The 26519-nt window shown below is 41.9% G+C and overlaps 1 protein-coding gene across 8 annotated transcripts in view; it reads right to left on the bottom strand.

Annotated features, from left to right (window-relative positions):
• Nucleotides 1–26174, bottom strand: part of PROM1 (prominin 1) — a 64869-nt gene extending 38695 nt beyond the window's left edge. For 2 of the 8 annotated variants that reach the window (XM_064511405.1, XM_064511406.1), the window contains exons 1-3: nucleotides 25962–26172; nucleotides 19432–19845; nucleotides 2895–2953 (exon numbers count right to left, since the gene is read on the bottom strand). In XM_064511405.1, the coding sequence (XP_064367475.1) occupies nucleotides 2895–2953; nucleotides 19432–19651 (279 nt within the window). In that variant the 5' untranslated portion in view covers nucleotides 19652–19845; nucleotides 25962–26172. Of the gene's footprint in view, nucleotides 1–2894; nucleotides 2954–16634; nucleotides 16782–19431; nucleotides 19846–24746; nucleotides 24967–25872 lie in introns of those variants that run through there. The other 6 variants (XM_064511404.1, XM_064511403.1, XM_064511407.1 and 3 more) reach the window with 6 other exon arrangements.
• Between the last annotated feature and the right edge of the window lie 345 nt (nucleotides 26175–26519).

Raw genomic sequence — 26519 nt, 5'->3', positions numbered from 1 at the left:
ATCTTAAAGCAACAAAAGACCAATTATTTCTGTACTGAAAATCTGTTTCTTATAATTCCCTACACATCTCACAGAAGAGAAAGCCAGAGATTGCATTACTTTGTGATTTAACAATTTCTTCATGAAATCTATCTGTCATAACTGTTCCGTTATATTCCTGATTAACTTTGTAATTCTAATTTTATTTTGGCATAAGACGGAAGAACAGTTCCAACCGTAGTTTTTGAACACACAGCAGTTTTGTTTTTTGTTTTTTTTTTAAACACATTACATACAAAATTCACCTACACTTTTAAGAAATTATGTAGTGGTTTACTTTAAATCATTCAAAAGTAAAAAAGAAAAGACATTCAAGAAGGACATAAGTCTATTTAGCTGGTTACTAACTGATTTCTCATCTGTATTTTCAGAAAAAAAATGTAAGCGCAGTTTTCAATGACAGGAATTTACAAAGAACCTCATTTCCCTTTGCTTTCACAATGAAAACAGAGTTATTGTATTTTCCTCCATGCATCTCTATATGACAAGTTCACACCTCCTAACAATTTCCCTCTTCTTGCAAGTGGAAGAGAAAAGGGAAGTAGACTAGCGAAAGACTGTGAGAACCCTCAACCCAAAGTCCAATGTGTCAACATGTGAGAATCATATGTTTTACCAAGTTTTAGGAGACATTTTTCTCCACTATCTCACATATCTTTATGAGACTTCTACTGGATGGTATGCTTAAGACATTCAAAAATCGTATTTGGTACCATACTTTTATGGGAAGAAAATAAATACTTATTCTCGTTTAAAAATATGGTACCAGGTACGATTCTGACTGTTTTAAGCAAGCGCATGTCTCAGCAGCACTAAGCACAGCCGCAGCAGTGAGCTGGCTGCCTCGGAGGATGCACAGCAGCTGCACTCGGCTGCTGGTTCATCCCAGCAGATTTCTATCCCTGACAGAGGCTGTTAAAGCAGCTATGGCGCAGTCCCATCGGAAAAGGCTTCCTGGGTCACTCGCACAATCCTACAAATAGGTCAAGTGATAAGGAGAAACAACAGCAGAAATTTAACAAAGTAAATATTAAACGCAGTTAAATTTCTTGTTCTCACTATTGAAGGGCTGTTCCTAGCAGTCAGCGAACTGGCGAGTCTGTTCCTGTGACGTGTATTTACACATGGCCTGTTTCTGCCCTTTTCTTTCTGTGCTCATACCACCTTTTGCCCAAATAGTTGTCCTTTCTTCCTGGTGTTTTCTCTCCACATATATGAGTAATCACATCCCCTCTTCAATTTTTCACCTAAGCTAAGCAAATTCTTCCAGTGCTCTCTTAAAATCTTTATTTCCAAAATCATCCTAACAGATACTCTCTGAGCATGTCCTAGTCTGAGTTCACTCTTGCTGAATCTGAGTGACCGAAACCACATGCAACATCTTCGATTACTTACCAGCATCCTTCAGTGACATTCTTATTTCCCTATCCACATTAGAAATCCCCCAAATGATACATTTGCAACCATACTTACCTCTACAACCATACTTATCTCCTTACGGCTACCTCTCACTGATGCTTCAGTCTTCTGATGCACTATTTATGTCCTAAATTATTTTTTTTTCAAATTTGTTTTAAAGTTTTGCACTGTATTCATGTCAGAACTCAGACCTGTAAATGACCTGCCATTTTTCTTCTTCTTATACACAGCCAATATTGTATTTTCCACTCTTAACAAGTGCTTTTACTACACAGGATTATAGCTTTCATTGATCTCAAAGTTCCCCTGAATTTTGTACTAGTTACTACAATATTATACTCACACTAAGGGATAGTGTGTATGGTCTAACAGTTTTGTCCAAAGACTCTGCCAACCAGCTTATCCTCCGTCCCACCTGAGGTGTGCAGACACAAACTGTGATGCATCGCTATCACAAAGCCTCACCAAACACACACATGTGATTAGGAAAAGTCTTGAAGCAGCATAGGGAGAAGGCCCATGCACTTGGATGTCATGAAGAGGACATCAAATTACTGCAGTGATAGGCTCATTATCAGAAGAACATGGCAGCCCAAGGCCTTCCACTTGCAAATCCCAAGATTATTCAGGTCATCCTGATCCAAGGCAAAATCTTAGTGACTGTATACCAAGCTCCATAATCGTCTACCTGACATGTACAGCATATCATAGTGACTGTAAGCAAATAGCTCACACCAAGCAACTTGTCCATTGTTTGGTCCTGCTTAATGTTCCTACTGCAGGACCTCGACCACTGGCACTGCCTGAAGGATGGGGTGCTGTCCTTGAGAACACCCTAAAATTAGATCCATGCTAGACTCTGCCTTCTCCTGCTACCAGATATCCTAAGAATTTCAACTGTTACAGGATAATCACAAACCTAAAGGGAGAATGGAAAATGTACTTGATATGAATTTGCACATTACGTACACTAAAATATATTTGATAGCAAGCTATGGAAACTCAGTTTTATAAAGGTACCAAAAGCAGCATATAAATTCAGCTTTTTGAGGGCAGTAGCCGAAACCCACATGAGAACTGAGCAATAACGTTTTTCTCTATAAGCAATTTTAGATAAAAGCAGTATTTTTCAACACAAAGAGCCTTCAATCTTTGTGCAGCAGACACTACAATCAAGTTACAACTGGAATTAATAATGAAGCTTTAACTATGCAGAGAGTTCCTTTAGACTGACTTATGAAATTTCCTTTGTTATTCCTCTTGAAAAGTTTTGGTCCCAAGTTTTATATGAAACCATCAAACTTGTTATTCACAAATTTCATTCTTGCATCTAGTTATTTGAGGTTTAAAATACTATTTGCTACTTCAGGTAAAAACCTCTGAATTTCAAAGTCATTACTTCTGTTGTTTTATGCAGATATACATAGACAATTTACCTTTTGATAATCGCCCTGTGAATTCCCAAACTTCTGCTGTGCTAGTTTTCTGATGAGATCTGAAAATAAGCAAGAATATTCCAGAGTTTTAAACAATATAAATTAGAAAACCTGGGGAGAGAGGTTGGTGTGAATTCCACCCTTAAATAGGCAAGACAAAGTTAAGAACAAACATCAACTGGATAGGCAAGCACATCAGTGTTTCCATAAACTCGTTAAATACCAACATCTTCAAATCAACTGTGTATTTTATGAGAACCCTGGAAGATACCCAGGTTATCAATAAATCAGTTCCCACCGAAATGCAGTAAAGGTTTTTCTGAGGTCACCCTCTGTATCTTAAGCATTATTCTGAAAAGTTCATCATGAGCTTATCAGATCACCTGGACACAGATGAGGGTAGCAGCTTTGCTTCATCATGTTTATGAGAGGTGTATAGATATGAAATCATACACAATGTGCAAAACCAGTATGTTAACGATGACTTCTTGACTGAATGGTACAAGGAAGAAGGCCCTTACCTTTCCAACATTACCCTAATTTCTCTTCTTATCTGGCAAACTTATGCTCTCTCCAGGACCAACAGATCTTGTATGAGAGTATGGAACACAGCCAAAACAAATCAGGCAGCCTAAGACATGCCAAGTTACTATGAATGCAGCTCCATCCAACATGCTCATTTCTACCTCATTCGCCATATAGACATAGTACAGCCACCACCAAAAAATAAAGTTGAGGCTTAACACAAATAGTGCCATTTAACATTACAAATATCATTTCACCACTCTAGTTTCTTTCAGTAAATCCCAGGAGCTGCAAAGTAGGTAACCCAGTTTTGGGGTCACTACCAGCCTACCCTTACAGAACCTTCATTAACACTGACGGCAATGCTGGCAACTGTGGCTCCCGGCCATGCCGTGACACCCTGCACTTGAAAAGGGCCCCTCCAGCTCTGCAAGCCCTCTGCCACAGAGGCAGCATCAGCAGCTCTGAGTCTTCTCCATCCTAGGCTGTGTACAAGAAGCAACATTTGGGCATCTGGGAGAGATCACTGACGGAGCCTCTCGCCTCCTCGTGGGGAAAAGGAGCGGATTAGGTGGGAGCACTCTGAAGTTCTCTAGAGAAGAGCACTCTGCCCCCTGCCCATCACTGTTCATACAGAGCGGGACTTGGTGGTGCTACTGCCCTATCACTAGACTCCCCACATGGTGCAGGACTCTTTTGAGGAAACCTGAAGTAAGTTACCCATTCTGTGGATCAGAAAGGACCCACAGATTCAAAAATAGTTATTTACCACCTAAAACAAACCCTCTAACAAGTTCTAGTACTCACGAAATACGTTCAGTGAGTTCACAGGGGATGTGATCTTACTCTTCTCCTCTAGTTCTACACAGGTCTCACAAAAATACCCCCCTAAGCAAATAACTTCTCTGGCCTTCTACTCCATCCCCCACTCCAAAGTAATATTTACTTGACTGATCTGTATGTTGAAGAGACCCTGGCTGTGAGAGATCCTCACCAAAAACTGTTTTGAAGGAAATAAAACACACAAAGAACTGTAGCCATCAAGACTGCAAATTAAAAAAGAAAAATAATCCATTAACATATCACAGGGCTGTCAAGCCCCAAGTCATCAACAGAAGGGAAGTGTATTCTAAGATGCAGAAAGGATGCTAACAGCAGATGACCAAGGACTCTCTGTAGTGAGGCAACCTCAGTTTGGGAAGACTATACATATGCTAGAAGATAAGGCTGAATCCCCTGACTAACAAAAATCAGACTAAAACTTATGTAAACAGCCATTCTGTAAGAACAAAAGAGTTACAATCCTTGCAAATACTCTGAAGCACTGCTATTAAGCATCTTGAATATGAAGTGATCACCGAAAGAAAGGGCACTCAACCTCACGGGCAACACACACCTGATCCACAGCTGCAGTTCTCAGGCGTCTCACACACGGGGACCTGCTGAGTCCTGCCTGCATCGAGAGCAGAGGAAGCCCATGGTATCTCACAATATGTGCATTTATCAGGGGGGTTCAGCAGCAAAGTATGTAATCAAATGAGGCAGTGCTGCACAAACTCAAAAAATGTAATTTGCACCGTGTTAGGCAATTTCTTCAGCAGAAACCAAATTTCTTTCTTCTTTTTGTTTAAATCTATATACCTCCCAAATGAGTAAGCTTAAGAAACATTTGGTGCATAAGACATATAATGCAATGAGTTTTCTCTACAGCTAGATGTCTTTTAACAACAGGAAAAGGGCTAAAAAACCCTCTGTGTTTACATATTCATTCAACCATTTAGCATCGTATAATAACACACTACAGAAGAGTCACTAGAGAGAGATTTCTACAAATTTAAACCAAACTTTGATGGGAAGGAGGTAAAGGAAATAGTTTCTGCAATCCTCAGCTGCATAAGCTGGCACAGACCTGCTGCGTGAGGGCGGTCAAACACTGGCGCTGGTTGCCTAGAGAATCTAAGGAAAAGCCCTAAGCAACCTAACTTCTAAATTGGATCCAACTTTGAAGGTGGCCTTGCTTTGAGAAAGATCTGGATGACAAGACCTCCAGAGGTCCCTTTGAATCTAAATTATTCTAAAATTATTCTATAATTATGCTTACTTTTTAAATAAAAATAAATGATTTAATAGGGAAGTGAAAACATCACCAGGAGGCATGTAAGAAAGCTCGTTTTTGTTACTGACAAAAGCTTCAATACATTTGCTGTTATCATCAATCAGTACAAAATAAAATTTAAAACCATGAGGTTTTCCTGATGAATAAAGATTCAGAGCTTTTACCAGTTGTTCTAGTCAGCTGTGTCTGTCTCCTGTCATACAATAATATGAAAATAAAATGCAAACAAATTTTATATAATTTAAATAAAGTTTTTTATATATTTCTAAAATACATACACTTTTAAAATATATTTATACATAAATGGACATCTGTATGTGTGTGTATATATGTAAAACTACTCAGAGTCATAGAATCACCAACGTTGGGAGGGACCTCCAGAGATCACCAAGTCAACCCTCCAGCTCAGAGCAGGGTCACCTACAGTAAGTTGGTTAGGGGTATGTCCAGTTAGGTTTTGAATCTCTCCAAGAAAAACCACCAATACTTAAAAAAAAAAAAAAAAAGCTCTGATTACTTGTAGTACAGGTAAATTTCTCTGAATGTTCCTGATTCCCAGAATTTTTTATTTAAACCCTTTCATTATTTAGAGCCTGCCAGTCAAAAAAATGACAGAATCAATCTGAATACACTATGACAAACTGATGCAGAAAAGACCATTTTCTACTTTTTTTCAATTTCAGAGGCTCTAAAGCCTCTTCAGCAGAAACTAAAGCACCTTTTGGTTTATACTAATCAAGAAAGCCTGAAAATATACACAAAACATTCCCCCTTGGATTATATGAATTAGATACTAAATATTGTGAGAAATACAGGTTGCATGTAATACATAGCGAAATGACCACTATTACATAGCCCATTTCTCCTCAATTTTCATAACGTGTGTTCTCCTTGCCAAATAAAGATTTACTACTTATATTACTCCATAAGGATTTTTAGAAATACTGCAAAGCTTCAGAACATTTTCCCTCACCAGGCAGCACACACAACGAGCAGTCAAGTCTACCATTCTTTTAGCATTCTTTTGGCAATCAATTTACCATTTCGATAGCCCTCAGTATCAACCACATTAAAGATACTCCCAGTTAATTCATTTCAAATGAAATGTGGAAGTCAGATATACTATACAGATATAAAAACTGTATTTGCGAAGATTCAATTGAAGCTTATCTTCGGTTACCTACCCACACATTTACAAGTACAAACACACCTCAATGGTTTTGCTGCCTTAAGAATCTCCCACCTATGGTTTATACACATCAATAGTAATCATGTTTCCTACAGCAGTGCATAAGGGTTAAGTGGGGCAACATCTTGTGCCAAGCACCACGCAAACACAAGCATCATGTTCTCACACACAGCTATGCTGCTCACTGTAGCACAGTGAGGAGACACCTAGGCTAGCCTTTAATTCACTCCTCTCCTTGCAATCTCGGTTTGCTTTTATGGACCTCTTTTCTTCCTTAGCTAGAACAGCTCCAGTACTAAAGTAAGTATTTATTTAAACTTGAACTAAGGTAACTCCCCACAACTCTATTCTGCATTACTGGCAGAGTACCTCATAGCTGATTCAACACCTTGAGTCCAATTTCCCTTTCAAATATAAAAAGGCTAGGCAGGTGCAGGCAAAGAGTGGTGTCCTCTATTTCCAAATTAACTGGATTACTTCTCAAATCTGTGATTGACCAGCTGCACACGTTGTTTCAGAGGACCAGTAATCCAAGGCTTTAGCGCAGAGCACATTTTATCACTAGGGTTAAAGAGATTTACCTTGTGAGGCTCATTTACAAGGCTAATTACATTACTGCTTTACTCTGTCTCCTTCCTGCTCTCATCACACATGCAAAATGCCATCTGCCCTCGTAAACCTAGCTAGCCAAATGAACTGTTAATTTACCAATGCAGTTTGTGGCAAAACATTAAGCACCTCCCTGAGGAGTTCCCGTTAAGAAAATACAATCACCAACTGCTGGATAGCATGAGTTTTCTGAAAATATGCTCCATATTGTATTACTCGGAGAAGAAAATGAGGTCACCCCTCGGCTTCCTTCTTAGGACCACTTTGCAGAAAGGGATAGTAAAAATAATAGAGATTTAAAAATAAGCTGTCTGGCTAGTAGGTACCAACATAAATTAGTTATAAAATCTTCTGCTAAGAAAGCTTTTCAAATCTAGGTGACAGGAAAACAGTTGGAATAAAACCTTTGGGAATGCTACACTTGATCTTCACTCAAACAATTCCACTGAACCAGTTCAGTCATAGTGTAACTCCAGTATTATTCAAACAATAACTGAAATGAATTTATCCTTTTATACATAATACAACATATTACGCTTTTACTATGAAAAAGCCTTTGAGCAAACCAGTAACTACCAGGACTGAAGCATTCAACTCATGTTGTATGGAGATCTTTGTAACAGCAGTAGAGAATTATATAGATGATACACATGATCAGTTAATAATTATTTTAATGCCATCTCATTCTAACTCACATCACAGTATTTCATCCCATTCCCCTTCACCTATTAGAGAGAGTCAACAGACTATGCACACACTTAACAGTTCAGTGTTTCTCTGAACACGGGTCAGTTTGACCACATGTAGTGTACTAAATAAACAGCAATATTGGAAACTACCTATTAGTCTGAAATTAATGAGTTAAAATGGCTTCAAGTTTGTTTTTTTCCTCTCTAATTATGACTTAGATGTATAAGTAACTCCTGCAAATCCTGTAAAAACATACACCAGAAAAGCTGTATGGCATGTAGTTTAGATTCCTCAGAGACAACAAAATCTTTTGGGCATCTTAGAGCAGGTTTTACTTAAGTTCAGTTTAATGATACTTTAAAACACTTCATTTGACTTCAGTGTGGCTTTGGTTGCTTCCCCCAAACTTAGGAAGTCTCTTGCCATTAGCTCTGATCTATGGTCAGATTTAACGCCCATTGAAGAGGTGTCTCCTCCAGCAGGTGACCTAGGCCCCTGCCCTTTACTGCCACATAATTGCTTAATGCTTCTGCTCATACTGTCCCTAATCCTGCAGCTATCATTCAGTTCCAGTTCTGCTGCAGAGCTAGGTGAGGGCTCAGTCATATTGATGGCAGAAGAATCCAATGTGTGCATTAGTGCAGAGTGGGTCCTGTTGCATTGCTCACCCCATGAGGAGGATCCTCACCTCCTTCCACAGAGCAAGAAGAAAACTCATTCTGTAGGCCAGACGGGAAGTCTCAGAGCTGAGGAGGTCTTCCCACTTCTTGCACAATAGGAGACCACTTCAGGCTACAGGCAAGGAGTCTAGTCCCTGCATTCCCTTCTACAGTCTAGACCATTCCTCTCCACTTCCAAATTCAAGCCATTTAAGAGCTCTATTAATGGTCAAAGGAGTTCACTCCCTTCTTTACAAGGTCTCCTTCAGGCAGATTGGGGCCACAACCCCTGTCCCTGAACTAAGAGGAAAAACTGGCCTTCTTGGATAGCTTGACAAAATGTTGAGGGAAGAAGTTTTCTCCCCATGCAACCCCCAGGGCTTCTTCCTTGAGTTACCAGAAACATGAAATTGCTTCAGCTTCCATCCTTTGCCTCTCTCTGGAGAATAGTCTGTCCCTCTTCCCTCCAAGCACAACTCCTGAGCTGTGTCTCCACTCCCTCTGCAATGAAGCTCTCGCATGGGACCACCTATTTACATTACAGAGATGGTAAAAGAAAATTCTCTGTTCAACTGCATGTTTATTCATCTGCATTAAAGAAATGCTTGAACTCCATGTGCAAAACCCAAAATCTTAAACCATTAGCCATTCCTTTGTGTAAGGAAAAAAAAAGGAGCCTGGCAGTTGTTCCTCCCCGCTGACATGCAAAACGATGCCCCAGAACCTGTTATTCTAACAAAGGCTAGGAGAACTTGTTTGAATGGAGGTTAAACACGACAAATGCATACTAAATTCCTGAGGCATTTTTACTTCTCATCTGCTATGGCAATCTGCCCTTTCACCCTCTTCTGCCTTTACTATACTATTTCCTCTCCCCAACATGACCATCTTCCATTCTCACTGACTCTTTCTCCAGTTATAGAGTGATTAAAAGCAAGAGAAATACCCTACATTCCCAGCTTATCCTGGAATACTCTGGCTCTGCCTCCAGCTCCAGCAAGAGATAAAATGAGACAAGAGGCAAATACAAGGTAAGTGCGTTTAAGGTCACAGCAGACTTGGAGCACGCACTGCTTTATTCGTAGTTGAAAGGATGAGCTATGAGACTGCCTAGAAATGAGTCTCAGGTTATACTGGGTGCAAAGACGGGTAATGCAAGAGAGGGATAGAGCTGCAATATGAAACAGGACAAGGAGAGGAACAGCTACGAGCATGATAGGAAACTGTAGGAGTCATCTAAACAGGGTGCACTTTAATCAGAGAGTAGAGAGCTAAGTGCAGTGCAATTACCAGAGACGTGAAATTGTGGGGCAGTAACTACTGCCAAGTGAGCAGCCTGCAGTAGCAGGGACATGAAATTAACCCTCCTGACAGAAAATATCATCAATCTGATGAAGAAATTATACAGCAGTGGATCAGATAATAGTAACAGTCAATGAACTTCTTTCACACATACAAAAAGCTCCCTAGGTTTCCAAAACAGTAGCTGAAAGAATGGAAGTTTTATAAATTTAGCTTCCTTTAGGTTGTTATTAGTCAGGAAGACCAAATAGGTAATATAAGTCTTCTACAGAAAATCCTCACACACTGCAGCTGCCCAAGACTAGGTTTATTCCTTTAGTGCAGTAGTCACATTTTTCTATCTAGGCACTTTCCGCCTTCCATCAGTATGAAGACAAAACATGAAAGCGCCAGACCAGAAAAGGTTTAAAGAAAAAGAAATAGCCAAAACACTGATTGTTATGGGACACCTAGAATGAAAGATCTCCCCTTCGAAAATAACCTTTGTGGGGACTTTCTAGTTCTTCTCTGCTACAAAGGAAGTTCTGTTCTTGTTGGAGTATTGGAAAAAGAACAAAAAGAGAGATGCCTTTAGAAAAAATTCTCTGCTTAGGAGTCTGCAATAAATTTGCATATATAATGCAAACACACAGTCAAGTAGAAAGCTCTGAAGAAACACTGCACACCGAAACTGCATTCTGTCTTTTTCTTAAGACATTGAAACTTCTGTAGTGCATTGTTTATGCCACTGCAGCTATTCTTTGCTACTCATTTTGTTTGTAGTAGCTACCAGATGGTGGCCTAGAGAACTTTAGGTAAGGATTTACAACAGATTAAGGGCAAAGATTTAACTTGGTGGACTGTATATGCTTGTCTGGTTTAGCACACTGTACAGACTGAACAACTTCTTCACAGTTAGTGGGCTGTGTAGACAAACTGGACTTACAACTTTGATCAAACTAATAAATATTTAGGCTGCATGAACAACAGTGTTTTTCCTTACAGGTCAAGTTTCCTGTTCCTTATTTGTCTCCTCAGAAGTTCCCCCTAAACTGAGAAAAGCACAGAAATTTCTGTCTTCATATTTCATAACCTGAGCCTATGGAAATATAAACACAGATAATTGGGAGTGAAACACTGGAGCCCTGCTGCTACCAGCTTTTAATTACCTCTGCAACTGCCTTTCTGGCAACTTAACTGTGATTTTGCAGAATTCTAGCTCTGTGTTCTTCCATTTTTGCAAGAGCAAGAATTTTCTACCTATGCTCAGTAACTATGGCATGCATATCAGTTCAAAGCATTACAGAGATCACTGCTTCATTCAAAAGAAAGTACTTTTATTTGAAATAGGAAATGCACTCATTCCTCCAAGCAAGTGTCCGGGATGAAGTTATCTGCCTTGTGTAAAATCTGACCAATGTGTGTATTTTCAACTGATTAGCAAATACTACTTTTCAATATACACTGCATAGCAAGGTACCTGACAAAGGTGGTGAAAAGTTTTCCCTGATGAGAACTTCCAAAAATCAGCCAAGATTGCTGCTCTGAAGAAAAGCTTCAAGTTTGTATTTGTTCTGTACAGGTGCACCCAGGCACCTTTGAGCCAAGTTAAACATCCAAAGCAATACATTTTATTAGTAAAATAAACAACTGTAATGACTGTTAAAGCTCACAAAAATAAAGTAATTTGGTGTATTTTCAGAGAATAGAAAGATTCTGACTAAGACACAATACAGGACATAATCACAGAACTGTTTTTAGATGAGAAGATCTACAAACTGCAAAAAAAGAAAAAAAAAGAAAAAGTCCATCAAAGCAGGGTTTGTTTTCTAGGTAACTGGTAACCTTTCTCTAAGATGCATATACTGATAAATGAATCAGATTAAACTACAACAGCCAATATCTGTGACAGCCAATTTCCCTTCTAATAAGAAAATAACTCTGTTGTGGAAAAGGAAGACAGCATATTCAAAGCTTTAAGATCAATATGGAAAGACCTAATACTGTTAAAAGAAAACAATATCTAAAATATTAAGTAATACTTGTACATTTATTTTGCTGAAGTAACTTTTGAATAGTTCATACTCACTTTGAAAAACATGTAACTTGTTCAGATCTGAATGTTACACAAAGCAGCTTAAAAAAAAAAGTAGTATATGAAAGAAACAAGTTGAGAACCAAAGAAAAGCTGGGGGGGAAGAGGAGGAATTTATAATTCTAATAATTTCAAATCTAACTAAGTATATTCACTACGAGAACTGCGTAAACAAGATCTGTAGCAAAGGTTTACTAGATTCTTGTTACTTTGGCTGGCATCATTCAAAGAACAATCCATCACTGAATGACAATTAGGAGTTTGTTTTTTAAATGACAACCCAAATGACTTGGGGGGGGGGATTAGCCTAGGCTAATCCTGTTAATTACGGAGATAAAGCCCTCTATAACAGAGAAAAGAGAAAGTCAAATGATCCCTGCGTTTCTAATAGCAGATGATACAGCATCTCACGATTCATTCAAAATGCTGTGTAACAGGTACGTAACAGCCAAATGATAAAGGAATTGAGAGGTCCCTTAAAGATTTTTTAAAATGTTACCCCTGCAACTACAAGGACGTTCCCCCTCTACCAATGTCAGTTCCATGAACTGCAAGTTACTAAAAAGAGAATGAAATTCAACACACTGTGGCTAGATGAGCTTGTAACAATTAAGCAGAGTGGGAGGATGGACACCAGAGTGGTTAATGCTGTCAAGCCAGGAAGAACAGGGAGCCTCTGCTGGGTGGTCTGAAGACCCACAAAATGTCTGCAATAGGAGATAACTTCCAAGAGTTTTATGCACGAAATACACTACCAGAGAATCTGACTGATACAAAACCTACTCCAGCCCATTTCTAGCTGCACGACATGCTGCACGCATGCTCTGGAAGTCCTGAACAAGTTTTCGTACCTTCAGCGCTTCAGATCTGCTGGGCACAGTTTTGTTAACAGAGAAAGGGACACCAAGGACTACGTTCTTCACTTGGTGTATTCTCAGACTGTGATGGTGCACTGGCATCTGAAAGGCAAAACTTAGGCTTTGTCCAAGTTGATACCCAAGCTACTTAGCTCCTTGCTATGAGATACTACATGGGCTGGCCAATCTTTTACAGAAACAAACAAACAAAAATATTGTACACAGACTATTAAGGGCTGAATTAAGTATTTTACTGTGATTGTTAGTGCATGGATACTGCACTACAGCCAAATTATTAACCTCCCCCACAATACATGACACATTTAATAGTAATAATTATCCAAACAAATGCATTTTTAGGTTATAATAGCTTTGCTTTTTTTTTTAATTCATTTTATATTAGGACAAATGCTATCAATGAAGGTTCTTTACCTAGAATGATATGGAAGTCCCACCACAACCCAGTCCTGTATGTCCCCCTTCCTTGTAGCCTGAGCTTCTGGATCTAGCTGTGGCAGAACGTGCAGCCCCTGTGCTCCAGAGAACAAAATATTGCCTATCAATCAGCTCTTCCATTATAGCTTCTATCTCCTACTAATGCCTACAGACAAACAAAACAAGGCCAAGACAGTTTCAAGCACTGGCCTGTGACTGCCATACTGCAACTAATATATTAGCAGGTTTCTCGAGCCACCTAGTACTCTGCCAGAAGATGCCCAACCTATTCACCAGAAGACGCCCCCAAAAGACAGAGAGAACACACATGTCTTACTTGGAAGGGGCTGAAGGCAGCTAATGTTTGGGAAATATGAGCTGGGTTCTCAATACCAGAGAGTTACCACCCGGGGTAATGCCGGTTCTGAACAGCTTCTCCACAGAAAGTAACCCCACTCCCTCAAACTCAGTTTGAGGTTCATTTGCATTAATTTCTCTCTTTCCTCTTAATGCTGTTGAAGTTGTGCAGCTGGACTGTCATTTTCCAAATGCTGCTGAGGCCTATTTTCTCTTCTAGGCACAACTGACAGGTAGTATTAAAAGAAATCTAGGACAAGCTCTGAGGATACTGTGGAGAGAAGATCCCAGATGTACGTATAGTGCAAGATTTTCAGATGATCCAGCTATGCTACACGCTGATTAAAAAAAAAAAAAAAAAAAAAAAGCATATTTTTGACATAAGTATCTGTCTCAGAAACAGAATCCCTGTTTATGTAATCCAAAAATAAGTGGGCAGGAAGACATCAGAGAAGTGTTAATGTCTACAGCTGTATTTTTCTATCGTGGCCTTTAGTAGATAGTACGTATAACCCTCCCATCCCTGTCCACAAAAAACTCCTTTTGACAAGCAATGTTAGATCAGTCTGCAGTTGGGAATAGTTGGGGAGAAAGGCACTATGCTTCCGATGCATAAGAAAGTACAAAAAAGTGGAGCTCAAATCTGCTTCGGAAACGTTTTCAGAAGCACTCCCTGTTTATATACATACGTCATCCAGTAGAGCATCTCTCGACTTCACAGCACGAAGTGACCGATGATTTTTTAAACACTATTTCCTTAAGTGTATATGAGCAGGCAGAAAAATGAAGACGACAATTTATCTTGTATCCTCCTGCTGCTCAATTTATCTTGTATCCTCCTGCTGCTCAATTTTCCACAGTATTTCCAGCCTTAGACACAAGGCATTTCTTTCATTGCATATGCCGTATTAACAAATAAAGGAGCACTGCAAGTCCCCCACTTATCCCAGTTCTACCCAAATGACACCACCACTACTATGCTAGACATAACCTCTAATACCATTGAAACTCGCATTTTTGATATACTCTAAATTAACACCACAGCGTTGAAGAAACAGCGAAGGGATGTGGTGAAGACACTGACTATACAGCATACTGAAACTACCATTTAATAATGCAGCTTGGCCAATCTAACAGCTAACTTGCTATGAGATAGGCCTTGCTCTCCCTCCCCTCCTCCCAGTTCCTGCACCAGCAAATGCATCAGTGCTCCTGACCCAGTTCCTGGAGGTAAAGTTTAACCAAAATGACCATGCGCACAGGGTGTAGCCGCCAAACACTAGCTACAGCAGCAGCGTATCACACCTTTGCGCTTCCAAGCCCAAACTAATAGTGAGAGTTAGCACAACTGGAAAAGACTATCGTAATTAAGTTTTCAACAAAATGCCATTATTGCTTTGGGAACCTGAGCAGTATCTTATGTTGCAACGTTTGCACATAGCAGCTCAAGTAGGAGCCCCAGCGCAGTTCTGCTGCTGCTCGCTGGTGCAAACACAAACAGCACTTCTGGGAGAGTCTCAAGTCTAAGAACAAAGGGGGACTTCTAGACCTGCATAGCTGAACTTAGCTCCAATGCCATCACCTCCAGGCACACGCGCATCTCACACAGGTATCACTTAAACGCTTATACAAATGATGCAAGGAAATCAGAGCCAAAAGCCTTATTTTGTCTAGTATTAGGTTGAAACTATCAAAAAAAGTATTTACTTTACTGAGCTTCTGGAACCTGTTCTGCACAGATACCAATCAGAACACTATAAATCTTATTTTCAATTTGGAAAGATGCCTTTCTGCTAGGGAGCTGTGGAAGATTTGTCACTACCAAGAAGCAAAACTGAATTAAGAAATGGACAACCAAAACTTAAAGACTAGCCAAAAATAAGTATGTTTTACACACACAAAAAAATTCCGCTTTACTGAGTTTTTAACTGAGCAGGTGATAAAGTGCCTTGATAATTAGCTTCAGAACCTCCCATCTAAACACAACTGATGTATAAAAAAAACCCACCCTAGGAGCTCATTAAAGCTACCTCCAACAAGAGGGTTTTGCATATGCTTTCCTCTTTCCACATAAAATTATGTGGAAGGAACTAATTTTTTAATGATTTAAGTGTTTTAATTGCTCTATACACTCATGTGAGATACTAATTTCAAAGACAGGGAACTCTACAACTTGCAGCTGCTTTGAAAGACTGGCCATGGCATCTTCTCCAATATTCCAGGTGAGACCAAAGGAGGAACAAAGGGGTCAGAGACAGGACTTGCATTAAGAGTGTGTGTGTGTGTGTGTGTGTGTGTGTGTGTGTAGAGAGAAAGAGAGTCAGGCTCTGAACTTCAGTCTTATACTCAAACTATTCAACAAATGAGACTCTGCAAACACAAAAGAATTGAGACTTGTAGCCCAGGTCAAAAAAAAATAGCCTGTTGTTCTTCTTCCCAACAAATGCATAGTACACTTAACTCTTTATACTGTGTTTTGCCCAGAAAGGGCCTGCATTCAAGAACTTACTATGTTACAATTTTACTCCTACTTCAGCAGCAGCAGGGGGTTCTGAGCCCTGTGCTGCTGGAACAGAGAGCAGAAGCTGGAATAAAGGAATCTTGTAATTTAACATAAGTAAGGAGATTTTCCAGCTACACGTTTGAGTATGCTAGAGTACTGCACATGCCCATAAGTTGTCATCTGATTTCCTCTAAAAAGAGGGGAAAGAGTTTTATTCTTAGCTTCCTCTGCGAACGCTTCACACTTTAGTTACAAGACACAAGCTGTGAAGCTGAAGAGCTGTTGTGCACCTCCTGCTGGCAAGTGGGACCTCACATTAACACCCTCTTCCTGCAACCAGCAACTCGTTCCCATGGCAACGAAGACAAAGCCACGCTAAGGTACTCCGTGCCCAGACCATGCCCTCTCCAGAGCAAGCGCACACCTGGAGGTCCCCAGTGCAACAGGTGACGTCCACCATGCCACAGCCATGCACGGACTTTGCTTCCTTAATTAGTTAATGCCTCAGTTTATAACAAGTTCATCAGTTCTCCTGTTTTCCTCTTTAGATTTCTTTTGTTAGACAACCTCTTCGCTGAGTGATACAGCCAAGCTGGAATACATGACAGCATTAAAATTAAAGGTAGCCAACACAAGTATTTAAATAACTTTTCAGACTTGCCGGCGCACAAATACTTTTAAAATAACTTTTCCCAAAGACTCTGACATACTTCCTATTTTGCCTTATGATAAGGTCTAAAGCTCGTACTAGCTTTCTTCCTTACTTAGGCTTGCTTAGGACTGAAGGAGTATAACATTGATACTGTTAACATACTCAGCCTCATCTGACCACTGCTGCAAACACAAAAATGAGTTGTAAATGCAGGAAGGTCCATGTGCAATTTGACAATCCTGGCACATACCCTCACCCCCGTAAGCTAAGAGTACTAACAGTAGACTCAAAAACCAAACATCAGATACTTACTAGTATTGGGGGGGAGGGGAACACACATAAGACTACTAAGATCAAAGTGGAAATGATTGATGCCGAGTCCTGCAGGTGAATCACATTTCTCTTCCACGTTATGCTTATATACATATACACTGGGGCATTAGCCTGGAGTTAACTCTTCTGGAGCACCAGACTAACTGGGATGACAAACATTTGAGCTAGAAATATTGACAGGGCTTGCTTAAAGATCCACACACATTTGTGTTTATCTTTGTTTTCATCTTTGGATCAGAATAAGATCTATTTCAGTTAGCAGTTTAAAAAACATTTCAAATATGTAACTACACCATTAATACACTGAATGTGAAAATAGAACAGCATATGGCAAAAGAGATTATAGGGATTAACCAATTAAATGGTATGACTCAAACCTAAATGATCCTTCAAATCTGTATTTTGCAGTGAAGTATGTGGGGGCATGGGAAAAGGACTTCAGCTAATGCAAACATTGGAAGCCAAACTTCTAAAAATAACTGATTTGTAAAGTATCTGCTGGGAAGGAGTGAGAGGCGTGAGATGTTCAAAACTTACAAGTTAAGAACAAGTGATGCACTTTTGGATCTCTCCTTTCTCTTCTGTGCTGGATTTTACAAACACCTACTACTTGCTGCAGAATTTACTACAAGCAGTGCCAGAGGACTACAATCTTGCTAGTAAACTCTTATTTACAGGCTTAGGCCACATAATACTATATTTTACGTACAAATTATAGCCTAAATTCCTGTTAATATAAAGACACATGAGATACCTCACTGAATTCAAGTATTCCCACTCATAAGAGAGTAAGATATTCAAGGGAGCACTCTAGCAGTAGGAAGGCCTGTTTCTGAGAGCTGAATGCAGAGGACAACCCTAACACATCAGGTCTCACAGAGGCAAATAGTTCACCTGCACACTTCATGGAAGGAAAGAGGCTACAAAAGCAGACGTATCTGCAAAACAAGCTCCCCCAAAAGGTGATATTCCTGCCAAGCTCCATGCAACTGCCCTCACCACACAGTGTGCAAGATCTGCTCAGAAGATGGATCATGCAGGAAACAGGTCAGGTTTATGCTCTCCAGGTTAGCACCTGGGACTTGGGGCACTTGTCTAAATATAATTTGAATTCATTCAAGTTCATTTGACTTCATTCTTCTGCAGCTACTGAAAAAAATGTCAAATATAAAAGCACATATAGTTCACAAGTATCACACAGGTACGCGAACAGAGACATTTTTTCAAAAGCTATTTCTTGCTCAGAATTTCAATTATAATTGAAAACTAATAATTTAAAAAGTGTGCTACAAAATAACAAAAACTTCTCCCATACAGTTACAGCTAAAACAACAAATGAATCAGTAACAAACCAAAGTCATTCCTGGATTTAATTAAAACTTCACCTCAGCATAATTTTAAATGCTAATATTATACAAATACGTTTGCATTTTCTTTTAATAGCTAAATGAAACTAAAAAGCACGTTGAATACTTAAGTCAACCCCCAAATCCACAAACACACACAGTTCCTCTAAAGTGCCCTTCTATGAATGCAACCTCAAAAGCATACACACTTCTTTTCTAAGATCTTAAGTTCTCCTTCAGAACAGGAGACAAGTTAGTAAAAAAGGAACAGAAAAGTATCCTAATAAAACACATGCAGTCTCAAGTCTTAACCTTCAGCTCACAAAGGAACAAGAAGTTACACACAGCTATATAATGCAACTGCCCTTATGTATGACTTGACCACATGCACAGACAGGGAAACAAGTCAAATTTATTTTAATTTGCTAGGTTACCATGACCCTCCCTAGGCTAAATCTCATAATAACGTAAAAACCTGAATGCTTATCACAATACAGAACATGCAAGTCAGAACTATCTACTTTGGACTTAACATTAAATGCAAAGCAGTTTATGCTTTACTTTTACCTCATGCTTTTGAACATACAGAAGAAAAAAATTCAGTCAAAAAAAGCCCTAAATGCATCAACGACAGCTTTTGAGATAATAAGAAAATTCATGTCAAACTTCTATCATTACCTCCTCCCCCACAATGATTCAAAAAAAAAAAAAAAAAAAACAGTTATTTTACGGGGAACTCCACACATTTCCAGGCTACATTACCTGCTACTAACATTTACTTACCTCTGTATCATTTACTTCTAAATTGTGGTCTTGTTATCTACACCAGGATGAACACTTTGGCAGTAAGTCCATATAAAAAGAAGAAAACCTAAAATTTATCTACTTACCTTGAGGAAAAGAATTGGGTTGCACTAAATAAAGGAAAGCATGGACTATTTTAAACAAAATTCCTATTGGTCCAGGTTCATGGTATGCACCTGTATCATACGTCTTGGCAGGTACAAATCCAAAATCCAAAGTCCCAGGAGGCAGCTTGTATATAGGCTGAACCTCTGAAATAGTACTTCCACAGAAGAGCAGCAGCAGCAAGCAGAGTCCCCCAGCCATAGCTAGCAGTATTCATAAAATTTGAGGTAGAGAGATTTGTTCCACCAAGGCTAGAAGTCGTCAATACATTGACTTGGGGTTGTTAACTTTCTAGCCAGGAAAACACTGGTGTCTTCAGACCTTTTACTCTTGAATGCGTTCTTGCTTCAGAGGGGTACAGAAGCTTCTTATGGAAACCACTCAACACACCATCTCTGGCAAAAAACAAGAAACAGCTCGTTAGTGTGCGCGCATGCAAACAGGGAGGCGCGAGGCGCCTGCCCTCCTCTGCAGGCACTGGACATGGCAATAGCTGTCAGGCAAGCTGGATGGGACAGAAAAGAAAAAAAACTAAAGTTTGCGAACAGAAGGGTCTCTGATACACACTGTACTCGAAATAGGTTAGAAAACAATTATGCACAATTCCAGGTCAGGGAGCTTTTAAAGACAAATGAAGGACAGCGCTGGGACAGCTACAAGGGAAACCAACACGATCAAAGGAACAACGTCTGAATCGCAGCTCTAGCGGAGTACGGTCATGTCACAACGCATTTAATTAACAGTTCACTTAAAACAAGGCATTTAAACAGCCACCTGATGCTACTGTAGCTGATGGTAATTATTACAAAACACATCCTGAAGCTCCTTTAATATTTAATCTAAATGTATTATATCTACCACCTTTCCAGTCTATAGAACTGCCCTATTCCTTGCCCCGCACGAGTTAGCAGAGATGACACGGGGCCACGAGGGTCCCAGCTAAGGCCCCAGGCTCCACCTCCAGGAGGAATTTAAGCTTCCCTTCATTCTGCCATGTCGGCAATAGCTGGCTACAGGAAAGTATCGTTTCCATAATTCCTACAGTTGATAATAGCAATGTCCTTCTGGTACCCAAAACACTGAAGAGACAACAAGTAATATGTCATAAAAATAATATATTTCTAGTCAAAAATGAAATATGGACTACAGCATTGACAATTTTTTCCAAACATAAGATAACCTGAGCAAAAATATCCCACATATTTTGCATTACACATATTCTTTTTAAGAAGGCAAACAAAATAACAAAAACTAGCCCTCTCTTTCACTAAAAGAAAGCCAAGTTACTTAATGGGGCCTGATTAGTCTAGATTCACTCACCTGCTCTGCCAACTACCCCTAGTCTCCTAGGCATCCTCAAAGATTGAGCAAAAACAATTTATTTGCCACTGGTAAGTACAACACCCTCCCTGACAGGTGAGGCTGGGTCTCACTAATTATTTTCTATTAACTCAAAGTATTGCAAGACTATCCTCAGGAGCCTGCACAGTCAACTCAACAACTTTTACTTGCAGCTTTTTACAGCTGAGTGACATTAAGACAACTCCTAATGCGTATACATCTTTGAGAAAGTTGGGAGGCTACAAGGCCCCATCAGTTGTATCTACTGTCACTTAAAAAAATGCAAGCAAAAAAAATTCCCAAGTTTCAGACAAAATATCTGACCACATCTTCGTCTACCCAGCACTTGGCAAAAATCCTTCAATTCAGCCTGGGCCCCAAACAAACAAAAGACAACAGAGAAGCCTCTGCCCCTTTCTGACTCTGGAAGCTGCACACATTTGATGAGCATGCCAACTATCGCTGCAAAACCCAGGACTTTCCTGTCCATCAGGCTGGCCTCCTAGAAAGGGTCTGCAGGGACCAACCAAATGCCACTAGCAGGGACGCTTGGGAAAGTCACTTCCCGGGGGCAAGCCAAGGTGGAGCACCCAGCACAGCAGCACAAGCAGCCACTTCGGCAGCGCTACCTAGTAGAAATATGTTTTTATAACCCCCACCTTAGGCTTCAGACCATCACTTGCAAGAACGATGGCAAAACAATGCCAACACCTCATGGCCTCAGTCAGCCCAATCCTACACCAATGCTTTGGCTTCCAAGGCGCTTCCAGGTCAAAGACATTCAACAGACTGAAGATCGCACTATTAGTGGTAAAGCGAGACTTTCTCTCTCCCATCCTTTACAGTTTCTGGTAATACACCAGTTACTTTTTTTGAACAAGCAACAGTAATCTGGACAGACTTGCAACAGATGACCTTGCAGGCTTATTTACCACTCCTTTCTGCATCCAAAGGAAAGATCAGTATCAAGAAAAACACATGGAACAGAAGAATACAAGACCAGACCAAAGAACTAGAGACAGTTCTGTTTCCCAAAGGTCCAACCCAGTTACAAAGAAAAACTCAAAGCTATCCTTTCCCCTTATGGCTATTGAAAGAGAAAAGAACCAGCAGCAATAATCCTCTGAATATCAGAATTATCTGAGCCATTTTCAAAAACGCAGTGTTCCCAACCACCCTGTAATATGATGCTCAACACAGAAATGTAAGAACTTAGGACACATTCAACCATGAATAGTTTCATAGCTGGAAGAGCATGTTTTGTGAAAGAATAATGAAAGAACTTGTGAATAATGAAAGACCACAATTTCCAGATCCAACATATTCTTTTTGTTCCTTTAATGTTTTCTTGAAACTAGTTTTCTCCAGCCAAAAAGGGTTTTTTTAAGTAGAATTCTCTCTTCTGTGCACCTGGCACTCTAGGGTTGAACGCAGTAATCGGATATGCTTAGGTTGCAGTTTATTATCAGATCTACAGAAACTCTACAGAAAAAATATAACAAGACTAGAACTAAGAGCAAAAGATTATTTTTATTTCCTCTTAACGACAGAGCAGTCAGGGTTGATGCAATACAGTTCAGCTTGGTTTTCTTTAATAAAAAAGAAAAAAGTTTTTGAACACACTTTTTATGAGCAAAGTTTAGGTTTCTGGAGATTTTTCAGGTATAGTTCCAAGAACTAGGGTCTAGATCCAACATTTCAGTGAGTCAGGAGAAAAAGCTCACACCTGGCGACCAAGCCTTGATTCCAAAAATTAAGGAAATACAGATACCATGATGTATAGAAAACAACACAGGGAAATGTTAGGTGTGTTTGTGGAAGATGAAATTGCAGAAGAAGATGATCTCAATAACTGGTGTCTTTAAGGTAAAGCTAGAACACGGGGCACATTTTCCAGAGTGTGTTCTGTTATACTAGAGAGAGGGTAGAAGAAAAGAAAGTAAGTAGAGCTTTTCTTTTTTAAAAAAACCACTTAATTCAAATTTTTAGGTTAAGGACAGTTTAAAGGAGATCTAATTATACAACTAGACAAGTAAAGCACTATCAAAATGTCAAATGTCTTCCCAGTGAAAAAAAAAATTCATTATGCCTAGTAAAGACATGTAGTCATACATCAACCAAGACAGAAAGTTGGCAGTTTTAAGACAAGGATGCTGCTGAAATTGTAAGGACCTGTATCGGAGATGCAGACAATGTCCTGCAAAGCAGAGACACAACCATCCTCCAACTCCAAAGACACCACTGAAATCTCCAATTCTACACGATTCTCAGTTAAGCGTTTATATAGCTATTTCACAGAACATCTAATCCTATAGGGCAACTCCTTCAGGCTAACTCTGTATCTTCTCTATACTCAATGAAACAGGGGTATATTTTTTAGGGGTACATCAATAATGACCAGAAATTTGCACAAATGCTATTAAATCTGTAACTCCGGACTCCTACAAGCATCCAGTATGTATTCAACCAACCTACCTAAAAACAACTTAGATGTGAAAAAGATGCCAGCAGTAATTCTGATCTTGTATATACAAGAAAGATCTTAGTTACGATTTTATCAGCACTTCAGTATGCAAGTTAAACAGCACTAAAAGAGAAAATCTATCCATGAAATCTGTAATTGTGAAAGCTGCAAGAATAACACACATACTTAAAAGATGCATATAGTTAAAGAGAATTATATAGCATTTTATGGCAATCTTCACTGCAGCATGGGACCAGCTCATTTCCTTAGAAACACTGCGACATGACTGCAATCAGTGAGCTTACAGTGACTGCCACTACATCTCTGCCCAAGTTCTAGTAAAAAGTGAGTGGAAAGGAACTGTGTGTGCCTTTGAAGTGTTTTCATTAATTATTAACATGTCCCATTTCATGACTGTGTTTTTCCATGGGAAAAATCTGTCAACTACATGATAAAATATATAACAATGAAGTCATTTAATTTATTTCCTGTGTGGCATGCAAGTGCATCTTTAAAATGCTAAGTATTTGCTTTATATTCTGCATGCATCACTGCAATATCCTACATGTGCAAGTCACAAAACATAATTCTGGGGTTTCTGACTGCTATCTGTGGACAACATCACCACCCTTTCACCAAGTATGTTCCAGTATTATCACACCTCCAATATTAAATGCATCTCATTTTGTATTTTAAAAAATGCATTGTTTCCCCAAATCAATAAAACTTCAGCAACCCCTCTGTAAGTTCACAAAGAAGAGGGGGAGAGGAAACAGACTGAAGTACACAGAAGTTAAGCCACTGCTTGCAAGCTACATCAACTCTAAAGAGCAGAACTCAGAAACAGCATGATGCCCAGCCCTTTGTTTTAACAGGACTGGCCTCCTATTTAACACTGCAATCCATGCAAATATAATATTGCAATGCAGTGACACAACCGTGATTACCATGTGAATCAGAATTCAATCAACCAGAGGCTAGATGGCTAAAGCTGAACGCAGGAGCCCTCTAGCAACAAACCAAGATGGGAAGGTGGAAGAAGCTGTTGTCCATAGGAGGCACGGATCAAGGATCTGGCTGTTTCTTCCATTTTTTAGTTAGTCATTTAAAAATGCACGGCCAAAATTGCCTTTGAGGTTCCAGTGACAGCAACCACCGAAAGAATGAAGTGAATTAAACTGTTCCAGCCACAAAATAGGAATTACAGGTGGGCTACAACTCCTAAACACCTGCATTAAAAAAAAAAAAAAAAAAAAAGACAACACAAAACCCACCTTCCCATTCAAGGAGCCACAATACAGTAAGCCAAGGCAGATGCTGGCAAGTTAAAAAGAGCACAGTCTTCTGTTACAAAATCTCTCCTAAGCCTATCAGCAATTACAACCTGTTGCCATAGGAAGAGCAGGGAGCAAGTAAACCCCGTAAACACCAGGGACTGCAGAAGACAACCAACTCGCACACACAAACCACCACGGAGAACCAGCCCCGCACCAGGCAGCCTCAGCAGGCATCCGACATGCTCGGAAAGAAGAGGCGCTTGGGTCAGCAGAGCTGCGCATTCGGAACCCAGGGAGGCGGGGAGCAGCCACTTCATAATGCAGAAAGAAAAAAAAAAAAGGAAGAAAAGAAAAAAGGCTGTTTTACGAGTCACAGCAGTTAACAATGCATACTTGTAAAAAAAATTAAAAAAAAAAAAAACCAAGGAAGGGAGATGTCTCCCCAGAAGACCAGCAGGTCTGAACTGAATTTCAGCCGACTACCTACTTGTTTAAAGCTGTTTCGCTAACTGGGAGAAGGGGGGGGGGGGGCAAACCCTCCCCCAAACCCACGGCGCATTTACCCCGGTGCTTGCAGGGCACTCCCCCCCCCCCCCCCAGGACGCCTTGCCAGCTCCGCGCGGGGCATCTCCCAGGCCGGCAGAGCCCCCCCGCCGCCGGCGGCCCTGGCACCGTGCAGCGCGGCCGCAGGCAGCGCCGACCCCCCCGCCCTTCGCCGCCGCAGGTGCTGGGGCCACAGCTCGCCCCGCGCAGCGGGCGGGTCTCACCGCCGGCGCGGTCCGCGCAGCGCCCCGCCGCCCCGGCACCCGAGCGCACCGCGGGGGGGGACGCGCGAGCCGCCCTCCGCCGGCTGCCGGGTCCCCCCGCCGCCGCGCACGGCCCGCGGGGCGGGAAACCGGCCGGTCCGGCCAGCGGCTGTCCACAGCGGGCGGTGCCGCCCTCGCCCCCCGCCGCGCCGTGCCGCAGCCCCCTCCCCGCCGGCGAGCGCAGCGCAGCGCAACGGGGCGCTGCCCTGCCCTTCCCTGCCCGCCGCCATCGCCCGCGCAGCGCGGCCGCCGCCCCGCGCCCCCAGCGCCAGCCCTGCCGCCGGCCGCGCTGCCCGAGCCGCGGCCCCCGCCGCGCCGCGCCCGTCTCCGCAGGTCCCCCCGCCGCTGCCCCCCCGCGACGGCCGCCCCCTCCCCGGGCTTCCCCAGCGGCTCCCCCGCCGCGGCCCCTGCGGGCGGAGGGACCCCCGCCCTCCCCGCCACTCTCCCGGCCGGGGCTCCCGCCGCCCGCCGCGGAAGGGAAGAGATGGGGAAGCGAAGGGGAAGGGAAGGGAAGGGAAGGGCCCCCGCCCCCACCTGCCGCCTCCCGGCCCCGCCGACGGCAGCGCGCTGACCCGGCCGCTCCTTGCGCACCGCCGCCCGCACCGCGGATCGCCAGCGCTCACCGGCCGCGGGGGAGCGAGACGGAGGCGCCGGCGCTGCAGCCCGCCGGGGCTCGGCACAGCACGGCCCGCTCCGCCGCCTCAGAGCGCCGCGCTGGTGGCGGTGCCGCCCGCGCATGGATTACGGGGGGCGGGCTCTGCCCCGGCCCGCGGCGGCGGGACCACCGCGGCGCGCTGGGGCCGGGGCAGCCGAGGGGGGAGGAAGAGGAGGAGCGAGAGGGGCCGCGCCGAGCCGGGCACCGAGCGGAGCCGAGCGGAGCGGGCCGCAGCCAGCCCCGCGCCCCGGCCGGCGCGGCGACCTGTTGCTCCCCGGGCCGGGCCCCGCGGGGCTGCGCGGCGGCACGCGGCTCGGGCAGAGCTTCCTTTTCCGTGCCGGAGCCTGGCCGCTCCCCCTCGTGCCCGAGGGTCTCTCTTGGAGCTCGTCTCGAGCTCAGGTCGTCCTGCTCTTCCTATCAGTTCCGCTATTAATGGTTACTTCCCCCATCAGCTTTTAGGAAAAAAAAAAAAAGTTATCCTTTCTGAGGGGTGTCCTGATTTCTGGACTAGCTTACGATTTCTTTT

Source organism: Dromaius novaehollandiae, chromosome 4 (assembly GCF_036370855.1).
Source record: "Dromaius novaehollandiae isolate bDroNov1 chromosome 4, bDroNov1.hap1, whole genome shotgun sequence".
NCBI classification, from domain to species: Eukaryota; Metazoa; Chordata; class Aves; order Casuariiformes; family Dromaiidae; genus Dromaius; species Dromaius novaehollandiae.
This window is presented reverse-complemented; position numbering and strand designations above follow the sequence as displayed.